The sequence below is a fragment of the Callorhinchus milii genome, unplaced genomic scaffold (assembly GCF_018977255.1).
Source record: "Callorhinchus milii isolate IMCB2004 unplaced genomic scaffold, IMCB_Cmil_1.0 Scaffold5, whole genome shotgun sequence".
Classification (NCBI taxonomy): Eukaryota; Metazoa; Chordata; class Chondrichthyes; order Chimaeriformes; family Callorhinchidae; genus Callorhinchus; species Callorhinchus milii.
This window is the reverse complement of record NW_024704746.1, coordinates 51,274,094-51,286,727: the sequence shown is the minus strand read 5'-3', so window position 1 is coordinate 51,286,727 and position 12,634 is coordinate 51,274,094. Positions and strand designations below refer to the sequence as shown.

Genomic DNA, 12,634 nt, shown 5'->3' with positions numbered 1-12,634 from the left:
ACTACCTAGGTGAATAATTTCACACGTCCCCACATTATATGCCATCTGCCACCTTCTTGCCCACTCACCTACTCTATATCCCTTTGCAATCATTTTGTGTCATCCTCAGAGCTTACTCTCCCACCTAGCTTAGTATCATCTGCAAATTTAGATATTTTAAGTTCTATGTCCTCATCTAGATCATTGATGTAGATTGTAAATCGTTGAAGCCCAAGCACTGATCCTTGTGGCACTCCACTAATCACAACTTGCCAATCTGAGAAGGACCCGTTTATAGAGAGAAGGACTCTCTGTTTTCTTCCCGTTAGCCATTTTTTGATCCATGCTAATATATTGCCTTTAATTCCTAATCTTGCGTAGCAGCCTTTTATGTGGCACCTTATCGAATGCCTTCTGAAAATCTAAATACACTACATTTACTGGTTCCCCCCTATCTAACCTGCTAGTTACATCCTCAAAAAACTCTAAAAGATTAGTTAAGCATGACTTCCCTTTTGTAAAGCCATGTTGACTCTGCCTAATCATGTTATGGTCTTCTAAGAACCCCACTACGACATCCCTAATTAAGGATTCTAGAATTTTCCCACCATCGATATCAGACTGACTGATCTATAGTTCCCCATCTTTTCTCTCCCACCCTTCTTAAATAGTGGTGTTACGTTTGCAATCTTCCAATCAATGGGAACCGTTCCAGAACCCAGGAAATTTTGGAAGATCAAAAACAAGGCATTCACTATCTCAGCAGCCACCTCTTTTAAAACCCTAGGATGCAGGCCATCAGGTCCAGGGGGTTTGGCATTTTTCAATCCCAACAGTTTCCCTAGTACTAATTCTTTACTGATGTTAATTTCCCTAAGTTGTTCACTAACATTAGCTTCTTGGTTCCCCTCTATTTTTGGTAAGTTTTCAGTGTCTTCTAATGTGAAGACAGAAGCAAACTATTTGTTTAATGACTTTGACATATCTTTATAATTCCTCCTGTCTCTGCCTGTAATGGACCCACATTCACTTTTGATAGTCTCTTCCGCTTTATGTATTTGTAAAAACTCTTGCAGTCTATCTTTATGTTCCTAGCTAGTTTGCCCTCATAATCCATTTTCTCCCTCCTAATCAGTTTCTTAGTTTTTCTTTGTTGGTCTCTGAAGCCCTCCCATTCCTCGGGGTTACTCTCTTTTCAGCAACGTCTCTTCTTTTAATTTTATACTTTCCCTAACTGCTCTAGTTAGCCATGGTTGAACCACTTTTCTCGTGGTATTTTTATTCCTCAAGGGAATATCTGATTGCTGGGAATTATGTACAATATCTTTAAAGCTTTGCCATTGCTGGTCTACTGTCATATCCTTTAATTTAATTCCTCAGTCTATTTTAGCTCTGTCCCCGCTCCAACCCGCACTGTCCCCATTCCATCCCACTCTGCCCCGCTCCGCCCCTCTCCAACCTACTCCACCCCATTTCGCCCAGCTCTGTCCCCACTCCGCCCTGCTCCACCCCATTCCGCCCTGCTCCACCCCACTCCGCCCTGCTCCACCCTACTCTGTCCCCACTCTGCCCCGCTCCGCCCCTCTCCAACCTACTCCACCCATTTCGCCCAGCTCTGTCCCCACTCCGCCCTGCTCCACCCCATTCCGCCCTGCTCCACCCCACTCCGCCCTGCTCCACCCTACTCTGTCCCCACTCTGCCCCAGTCCGCCGTGCTCTATCCCCGCTCCGCCCCGCTCTATCTCGGCTCTGCCCCCGTTCGGTCCCCACTCCATCCTGGCTCCTCCCTGCTCTGTCTAGCTCCGCCCCGCTCTGTTCCTGCTCTGTCCCCGCTCTGCCCCCGCTCTATTCCCGCTCCGCCCCGCTCTGTCCCCGCTCTGCCCCCGCTCTGTCCCCGCTCTGCCCCCGCTCTGTCCCCTCTCCGCTCCGCTCTGTCCACGCTCCGCCCCCGCTCAACCCTGCTCTGCTCTGTCCCTGCTCCGTGCCGCTCTGGACTGGTTCCGCCCCACTCGGCCGCTCTCAGCCCTACTCCGCCCCGCTTTTCCCCGCTCCGTTCCCACTCGTCCCCGCCCCGCTCTGTCCCCGCTCCACCCCGCTCTCTCTCCGCCCCGCTCTGTCCCCGCTCCAACCCGCACTGCCCCCATTCCGCCCAGCTCTGTCCCCGCTCCGCCCTGCTCAACCCTACTCCGCCCTGCTCCACCCCACTCCGCCCTGCTCCTCTCCGCCCTGCTCCACCCTACTCTGTCCCCACTATGCCCCGGTCCACCGTGCTCTATCCCTGCTCCGCCCCGCTCTATCCTGGCTCAGCCCCGCTCCTCCATGCTCTGTCCCCACTCTGCCCTGCTCTGCCCTGGCTCATCGCCGCTCTGTCCTGGCTCCGCCCCGCTCTGCCGCGCTCTGTCCATGCTCCGCCCTGCTCGATCCCCGCTCCATCCTGGCTCCTCCCCGCTCTGTCCAGCTCCGTCCCGCTCTGTCCCCACTCTGTCCCCGCTCTGCCCGCGCTCTACCCTGCTCTGTCCCTGCTCTGCCCTGCTCTGTCCCTGCTCTACCCTGCTGTGTCCCTGCTCTGCCCTGCTCTGTTCCGGCTCCACGCTCCGAATTCACCTTGAATTATCCACAATGCGGCAAACAAATCCTAACCACCATCAACTGTGTGAACCACACACATGTCTTAGATCAGCAAATAGAATACAAAAAGGACATTAAATGTAGAAAAAAAATGCAGGGTTCAATAAAAATAAAAATTGATCACAGTGCAAATGATTGCATAGAACTTCAAAATATTTACTGTTTGCATTGCACTTTTCGGTTTTACAGAGAACACTTATTCACGAAGAAATCAAAACAGTAACATTCAAAGACCAAGTCTGAAACAAATTTCCATCATGAATACTGTACTCCCTTCAACGATCTATACTCACCATAGGCAAAAGGAGAAGTTCAGAGAGAAATTAGGAAGTTTGAACATGCGAGGGACCTTGAAAGAGGCACCGTTCAAATGTTTCTGATGTAAAGTTCACTATATACTGTATGCATCCTGTCTCCTCCTGCAGGTCACAAATTATTTTATTCAGAAGTTATTTACACAAGCTGAAAGATTACTGTCATAAATCAAGCTCATTCCTGAAGCTCCATGAACTCCTTCATGTGGTGCAGCATTGGATTATGAAATCTTGAAATCTGATTTAAAAATGCTTGACATCTGATCCCCAGCTGGAATAAATATGATGCTTCCAAGGTCCTAATCCTAAATTTATTTGCACAGTGTTGGAATCTCAATTACTTCCTCCCCAACACACCCACACAAAGGAAGTTTGGGATTTTATTGTCCAGTAATATGTAACATATGTTTTGTTATATATATTTCAGATTATCGTTGAGATTCTAATGTCCACAGATGTTTTTTTCAGCATTTTGCTCACGCAATCTACAGAATGAAATAGCCCTCGTAGATCATGTTTAGCTCATTTAAAGCAGAACTGGATAAATCTGTGTCAGGATGTTATCGGCAAATTGCAGACTGAGGTGTTGAAATGCTTCATGGCATACACTGTTTAGGTGTTTGCATTTAGCAAAACTATTGTGTTTATATGTACCATAAGTATTTGATGATCCAGTGTGCATAAAAAGCTTCGATTTTATTGGGAGACCTGATCATTGCTGTTACAGCTTTTCTGTGATTGCAGCAGCCACATAAACAGACTTTGATGTTGAATATGTGGAATAAACTGCTCAATGAGGCCACAAATACAACAGTTATATTTCTTATAGTGTCTTTCATGCTGAGATAATGTCTCAAAACACTCAATTTAACTGACTGTGAACCCAAGCTTGGGGTTGGGCTGAAGAGGAAATGGCGGGACTTGAAGAAAGGTAAAAAGTGGCCAAGAGGATGGTTAAAGAGAGTGTATTAAGGAAGATTTTGAAGGTGGTGGAGGGTAAAGTGGAGAGATTCCAGGATAGAGTTTCAGAAAGCACAGGCAGAGAGGCTCAAGGCACACCCATTGATGGTGGCTGAAGCAAGTCCGTGTTTGTTGACTGTAAGGAATAGCCAGGGCAGTAGGTTGCTGATGTAGAGTGGAATGAGGATATGGAGGCATTTAAAATGAGGATGAGAATCTTGAATTCGATCCATTAAGGGAATGTGGAGCCAGTGGAGCTAATCGAGGATGGAGGTGATTGACTGGTGAGAGAGTGGTAACCAGTTACATAACTTGGGTGGGAGGAATTTGGAGTCCAATGTTGGAAGAATCAAAGCATTTTGAGACGTCTTACCAGCATGTAAATTGTATTGTAAATGTCTTGTATCAAGCGTGGAGGTGATGAAGGAATTTACGAGAGTCTCAGCACCCTGACAGTGGAGAAAGATTGTGGCAGCATATTCAAGATGCAATTATTATAATATTAAAAATTACCATCATTGAATTTGATATAGTGTCTTTCAAGTTGAAAGGACATCTCAAAGTGTTTCTGTAAAGTAGATGCACTGTAAAGTGTATTGCCATGAAGTGAATGGCCAATTTTTTTTGAGCAATTATTGGCCAGGACACTGGGAGAAACTCCCTTCTCTTTTCAAATTGATCTGCGTGTGTTAATGTGAGTGTCTGGCCCAGTTGGTAGCCCCATTACCAGTGAGTCAGAAGGTTATAGGTTCAAACCTCATATTGGAACTCAATATTCAGCAGCACCACTGCAGAGTTGACAATCCAATGCAGTGCTTGGGGTGTGCTGTATTGTTGGAGACGCCATACTTTGGATGAGATGTTAAACCGATGTGCCGTCTACTTGTTAATGGCACTATTTTGTTGCAGTATCGGACTCGTTTGCAACCGAGCCCACACCCAGAAAAGAAGTTCAATCTTGACAAACCAAAATGGCAGATTTCAACAGTTTATTAAACATACAAATAATGTCAGTTATACAAAATTAATGTAGCATAAAATAACAGAGCAATACTACCAGTCCTTCTGTTCCACAACCGCAGTCTGCGCTGGAGAGATCTCTAAAGACCACCCCCTTTGCCCAAGCTTAGATGCCTTTTTTTTCCATTGTCTTTCTGGTGGGCTCCCTATCTAGAGCCGGTTTGCACCAGTTTTAGTCTGCCTTATTTGGGCTGTTTTTTCACTATCCTATGCGTTCAGTTAGTACTTCTTATCTAACAGAAGGAGGCCAATCAAGGTCTTGAACTCCTTCTGGTTTAAACCGCTTTGTCTGGCAGGTGGCTCCTTTGGAGTTAACCTCTGGTAACCTTTCGCCGACCACTGTGTGTTACTTGTCATACATTTATATACATTCCAACAGTCCCCACCTTGAGACCAAGGTGCAACCGAGGTCTCACAATTAGTGATATCAACGCAGCACATGGAGCAGACTGTGATCCTTCATTATGTGCTCCATATGTCTGATGGTTCGGCGAAACTAAATAGTGATAAGGATGCCATACACAATCACGAGACATTGAATTATTAAAAACACGTAAGATGATAAACGGGTGAAAGGGTGTTCACTAATGTTGTACACTGCCTCCCACCAATGTTTGGCACCCAGTGATTCCACCTGGTCCGCAAAACTCTCTGTGCGTTGTGCGAAGTAGGTCAAATGGGCTTGTGAGGTATGCGGTCTGCTGATTAGTGTCTTAAGTGACATAGACAAAGGGGGAATAAATCGCCCTCTGGGAACCATGATGGTGGAGATATTTACTGGTGTGATATCCATTTCCTCAACCGTTTCTGTCATCACCGGATAAAATGTATGTTTCCCATTGAACATCACCTGAGTGTGCTTAAAACAGAAGGTAGAAGGCAAATCGACACAGTGCGATGTTCTACCATTGGTCACCCAATTTTTGTCTCCAGAATTTTATTCTTCCTTTGTTCTGTCTAACCTGATCAATGAGGTTCTCTTCTTTTTGTCCATCTGGAATTGAGACTGGCTTAACCGTATCTCTTCTGTCCTTGAGAGTGTAACCAGTCTACAAGAAAAAGCTTTCCGGCATATATTCCATTGTCCTGGTGCCAGGCTCGGGATCTCCCCCTATCTCGAGGTGGACCTTACCTCATACATCAGGAGTAAAGGTTGTGCCTGCTTCTCACAGTGCCTGAAACCAACAGCCACAGTATAAACGTTTTAAACCACTGTCTTATAATTGCTATAAGGTGTTATAATTTGTACAATATTCTACTCAATCTAACAGCTTAAAAGAGAAGTTAGTTTCTTCTGATAGATTGGGCAACAATTTTTCAAATAGAATTGTCACATAATGGTGTGTGTGGTACATTGCTACATGCAACTTGACTATTGCATTTGCTCCACAACATGCAGTCATTCCATTTTACAGACTATCTTTTTGCTTTGATATACTGAATGCAAGGCTTATTATTTATTTATTAGTATCTAGATTTTTGAATTTGATAGTTATTTGGAGAATAAATCAATCATATGATATGAGAGAAATAGTAATGCGGGATTAATTTTCATATACTTTAAAATGTAACTTTTTAGGTGAAATAACCAGGTGGAATGANTTTTTTTATATGACCCTATTCTGGTATTCTTAAGAAGTGTGTTCATCAGAGAGATCTGGCATCTGAAAAAAATTTCTGGATTAAAGATTCAACAGTAATCAAACAAAGTCAGCACAAGAACGACCCAAAGCAGAATCCCACCCCTCCCTCCCACACACACAATGAACAATTCAAACAATAATAAGTCAGGAAGACTTCTGAAAGCACTTCATAGGATTCTCTTTGAAGTGGAGTGACTATGTATTTGTAGGCCAACACAACATCCCAAATGTTAACAGCAATGTCCCACAAATAACAATGAAACGAATAACAAATTTTATTTGGCGGATTATTTACCACGACACCGGGAGAAACTCCCTTCTCTTTTTGAATAGAGCCACAGGATCTTTAACATCTACCTGAATAGGTAGACAGGACACGGTTTAATGTCTCATCTGAAGCTCAGCACATCCGACAATACAACACATCCCAGCCCTGCATTGGAGTGGCATCTAGGACTATGGGAATCGAGATTGAATATACAACTATCTGGGGACAATGTTGCTTTGGTCAAGGAATCTTACATTTTCGATTTAGTTCCTCATTAACCTGCCACCTTTTTTTTCTAACATTTATGCAACATTTGTCTTACAATATTCAGCAGCTTGCCTGCAGAGTTGACTGCACATGAAAGGTTCCATAGCACTATTTGAAAAGTGAAGGGAATTGTTTCTGATGCCTTGGCCAACAATCCCCCAAATTAAATTTGGTCATTTGCTTCATGGCTGTTTGAGCGACATTGTTATGCACAAAATTGGCTACATTTTTTTGAAAAAATGCAGTTGCTTCAACTTGTCAGGATGCTTTGAGAATATAGCTTTGGATAATTTTGTTCAGTTAAAAAACTTGTAGTGTCTTACCCTGGTTCAGTTGGTACCACTCTTGACTCTGAGTCAGAAGGTTGTCTTGGGACATCCACCCGATGTGAAAGGCGCTATACAAATGTAATTTTGTTGTTGTGAGTTCAAACCCCACGTCAAGCCTTTGAATTCATAGTTTAGGCTGACACTCCACTGCAATGCTAGATTTTTGGAGGTGCTGTCCTGCAGATGAGACATTTAATTGATGTCTCATCTGTCTGTTCAGACGTGCATTAACGATCCCTTGACACGATTCAAAAAAAGAAGGGGTTTCTCCTGGTGTTCCGGTCAACAATCCCCCAAATAAAATTAATGGTTGTTTGTGAGACATTGTTGTGCATGAATTGGCTACATGTTTGTCTACAAATACACTTCACAGTACTTTATCCGATGAAGAGCTTTGAGACATTTCAATATAACATCAAGCGTTATATCAAATGAAGGATTATTATCATAGCATTTTATAAATTACACAGGAAAAAAATTGTACATTTGCAAAGAAAGTAGAGAAAGCTTAACTATTTATCTAACCTTTGTTGTCCCTGTGATTGCTTAATGCTGTCCTGACACTGGATACCTGAAATAGACATTCCTCAGGTCAATGAGTATGAAACAAAAAGGCACGTTGCTTGCTTAAATTAACCACCAAACATAATCGTACTGAATTTGCTAAGAAATGAGTAATACACACTTTAACAATACAAGAACAATTTCTGGGCTTCTTTTCAAACAATTATCACACGGAATGATTGTCATGTATTACAAGTTTAAAATTCTGTTACATTGAACTAAGTGTCACTGAGCATCTTGAAATGGAATGCAACTTGATTTCAAAGGATAAATAGCATTTACATGCTGGATGGGTGGGGGATGGGGTGGGGGTCAAAGTTTTGTGTTTCCATGAAACAAATGTCATAATTGTAGAATGTGCTTTCCCCGTTTGGATTTATCATTACGTACTGCTGTAATGATTGCTTTCTGTAATGGTGAATTATATTAATCCTTAGGAATTTGCAAATTTGCAAGTGTTGAAAGTGCTGGATTAAGAGTTGAATTGTGAACCTGTTTGCCGTACATATCATCTCTCGTCACTCTTTCTATTATTCTCAGCAGAAGAAGAAAGCACCTGGTAAAATGGAGAGAAATATCATTAGAGAAGGAGAGGTTGCCTGGACCCAGGATGGCCATACTAAAAAAGATGGGATGATGAAAAAAAGAGAACAATGGGGAAACAAATTGGAGTTTGTCCTCTCTGTGGCAGGAGGAATTATTGGACTTGGAAATATTTGGCGATTCCCTTATCTTTGTTACAAGAATGGAGGAGGTATGTTCCAAGAGACATAACAAAGACAATACCTTAGAAAGAAAGAACTTATATTTTTTGTAATGCCTCAAAGTGCTTCACCAGTAATTATGGTCAAGTACAGTGACCTTGTAAGCAAACATTGCAACAATTTACTGTGAAGCAAAACCCCACAAAACAGCAATGAAGTAAATGACCAATTCAGCTGGGAGATTTTCAGCCAGAAAACCGTGAGAAACTTTTTTTCTTTTTGAATCATGTACCTAGGGGTTTTCAAGGTCTACCTGAAGAATAGGTTATTAGGAATACAGTTTGATACCTTTTAAGAAGAGTGGCACTTCCCATATGGCAGCGCAGTGCTGCACTTGGAGAGTCAGTTTTGACAGTAGCTCATGTCCCAACTTGGGCATTGAACACATAACCTTCTATTCCACAGTGGAAAGTGCTGACAACTAAGTCAGGGTCTTAATTTGTTTAGAAATTAGAACAGTGGTGGCCAAACTGTGGTTTCCTTTCCCTCTTATTGGCTAGTGTGATAATGCAAGGATTATTATTTATTATTATCTGGTATTCTTTCCAATTATCTGTCTATCCCAAACCTGCTTCTGATTGCAAGAGGAATTATAGACATAAATGCCTCTCATCACAATACCCTGAAGGTTTGGGATATGCTACCAATGTGTCTGTGCTACTACTGCCTTGTTTTTCTTTGAATTGCACTTTTATCAATCTCATTTCCCTTCTCTTTACTATTTCCTTTAATGTTTCTACTGCTCAGGTGCTTATCACGTTGCCTTGAATGATTTGATTGAGCAAGCTCAATTGCCACTTGTAATAATGAACTATACAACCAAATGTTCTGGGTGAAGAAATTATTTTCCAACCTTTCTCCTGATTCTTCTGCAAATCTCCTGGAACTTTGGGACCAGTTCTGGGGCAGGTTGGACCTGTACAAGGTGTATGGGTTACACCTGAACAGGGCTGGGACCAATGTTCTCACAGGGAAGTTAACTAGTCCAGTGGGGAAGGGTTTGAACTAATTTCGAGGGGGTAAGGGAATCAGGATTTAGCATCAGAGAGGAGAAACAAGTTACATAGAGGAATGGGAGAGACGAATAGCAATGCAATAAGGAATAATTCAGAAAAAGGAGGGAGCAGAGAGGAGAAAAATGCAGAGCAGACTAAGTCAGTCTTGGAGTGCATGTGTGTAAATGCACAGAGTGTGATGAATAAGATTGGTGAGTTGCAGGCTCAAGTTGCCACATGGGATGATCCAGTGGTAATAATGGAGACTCAGCCTAAACAAGGGCAGGAATGGGAACTGAATATTCCTGGCTCAATGTATTGAGGAGGGATAGGGAAGGAAAAAAGGGAGAGTGGTGGCAGTATTGATTAAAGACATGGTTACGGCCCTGGAAAGGGACGATGTGCTAGAGAGTCCAAAAACAGAATCTATTTGGTTAGAGTTAAGGAGCAGCGAAGGAGATGTTACTCTATTAGGTGTATACTATAGACCACCAAATAGTGGGAAGGAGATAGATGAGCAAATCTGCAAGCAGATTTCAGACAGATGCAAAACCAAGAGAGTAGTGTCTTGTTGTTGTTGTTGTAGTGAGGAATGAGGAAGGAAGGAAGATCCAACCCAATGAGGAAGGAAGCAGTGTTAGATCTAGTTCTGGGGAATGAAGTGGGGCAAGTGGAACAGGTTTCAGAAGGAGAGCATCTGGACAACAGTGATCACAACATTATTAGGTTTGGAGTACTTATGGAAAGGGACAAGGAACAATCAAAGATGAAGATGCTCAACTGGAAGAGGACTATTTTCAGTGAGTTAAAAAGAGACCTGGACTGGAAAAGAAAGACTGGCGGGAAAAACAACTAACGAGTAAAGGGAAGATTTCAAGGAGGAGATAGTTCAGGGACAGAACCAACACAGTCCCACAAAGGGGAAAGGTAGGGCATCCAAACTTCCCTGGATGACTAAGGAAATTGGGATTAAAATAAAACAGAAAATGGAAGCTTATGATAAATGTCAGGTAAAAAATACAGCAGATAATCAAATAGAATATAGAGAGTACAGAGGAGAACCGAAAAAGGAAATAAGAGGGGCAAAGAGATTGCATCAGAAAAGATTAGAGGGTAATATGAAAGGGAACCCTAAGATACTTTATAATCATATAAACAACAACAGAATTACATTTGTATAGCGCCTTTCACGTCAGGGGGACATACCAAGGCACAAGACAGTGAGTGTTTTCGGACCCGAGCTGGGGGTTCGGGATTGGGGATGGTGGAGGGCAGAGGACTTTCAAAAGTTTTCAAAATTATGAGGGGTTTGATAGGATGAACAAGGAGAAACTATTTCCACTGGTGGGTGGGTCAGTAACCCGAGGACGCCGATTTAAAATAGTTGTTAAAGGAAATAGAGGGGAGGTGAGGAGAAATTTTTTCACACAGCGAGTTGTTCGGATCTGGAATACATTGCTTGAAAGGGTGGTGGAGGCCGAATCGATAACAACTTTTAAGAGAGAAGTAGGTAATTATTTGTGGAGAACAAGTTTGCAGGGCTATGGAGAGAGAGCGGGGGAGTGGGATTGAATTGGATAGCTCTTTTAAAAGAGCCAGGACAGACACGATGGGCTGAATGGCCTCCTTCTGTAATGAATAATTCTATGATTCTATGAAATTTTCACAATATTGGTTCAGATGTAGAAGGCCCTTCGGCCCTTGATCTCATCCTTCCATAACACCTACCCTTCCATCTTCTTGCCACAGCATCAATAATCCTTCCTGGGCCCTGTTATAGTCATTACCTCTAGGTGAAGGAAAACGTGGTGTTTGCTCTGAAATTGGCCTTTCCAAGCCCATATCTCCAGCTCTGTTATCTTAGTGGAATCTAAAATATTGTTCTGGGTCTACTTTTCAATTCAGATTTTAAATTTTATACACCTCTATAACATCCCTCTTCGACATCTTTCAAGACGAAAGAGCCCCATCTTGTCCAATTGTTGCTCAAAGCCTGGGCCAATAGAAAAGTCAACATGGAATCCACTGCAAACAACCCCTCAGTTAAAAACCTGTAGAAACACAGTGTGCTCAGCCCGGTCCCCTGCACCCTGCTGCCGGCTCTTTACTCAAAGCCGATACTATGGGCCGAGCGGCTGAAGACTCGAGGGGGAAATTAGTTTTGTTCACCCTGAAGCCCCGCTGTTGAGATTGTCTGTGTGTCTCTCTCTCCTCTGTATGTGTGTATTTCTGTGAAAGTGTGTCACTCTCTGTGTCTGTGAGTGTCTGTGTATCTGTGAGTGTGTGTCTGTGAGTGTGTGTTTCTGTCTGTACCTGTGAGTGTGTCTCTCTGTGTTTGTGAGTCTGCTCCACATCCACTGCCCTGCCTGTGTCCCATGATTGGGGTCGGGCCTTCAGCCTCAACTCCTGCCTTGCCTCCTTCAACTTTGTCTCAAGACCTTCCTTTTCGACGTGTTTTTGGTCATCTTACCTCCTCCATCCCAGTTGCCCTTCACCCCTCTGATCCCAACCCACATCCTTGGGTGGTGATGCTGTCAGTGCCTGAGGTGTGGAGGTGCTGACGGGAGACAATCAGGATGGCCTTGATCTTGATGACGTTCAACTGTAGAAAGTTAGCCCTCATCCAGAACTTGATGTCTGACAGACATTCTGTCAGGACAGCCGTGGTCTTGGATTCGTGGATGGAGACAGAGATAAAGTTGGGTGTCATCCGCATACATGTGGAAATTGATCCCATGTTTATGGATGATATCACCAAGAGGGAGCATATAGATATTGAAGAGGAGGGGACCAAGGACAGAGCCCTGAGGAATGGTATGGGGGCTAGTGGACCATCTTGTGCTGCGTTCCTTAGGGCTCTGTCCTTGGTCCCCTCCTCTTCAATATCTATATAGTGGGGGCTA

At 43.3% G+C, this 12,634-nt stretch overlaps 1 protein-coding gene across 2 annotated transcripts in view; it reads left to right on the top strand.

Annotated features, from left to right (window-relative positions):
• The first annotated feature begins 8,429 nt into the window (after nucleotides 1-8,429).
• Nucleotides 8,430-12,634, top strand: part of LOC103181872 (sodium- and chloride-dependent GABA transporter 2) — a 32,173-nt gene continuing 27,968 nt past the window's right edge. For both annotated transcript variants that reach the window (XM_007898630.2, XM_042335579.1), the window contains exon 1: nucleotides 8,430-8,726. In XM_007898630.2, coding sequence (XP_007896821.1) covers nucleotides 8,537-8,726 — 190 coding nt within the window. In that variant the 5' untranslated portion in view covers nucleotides 8,430-8,536. The remainder of the gene's footprint in view (nucleotides 8,727-12,634) is intronic.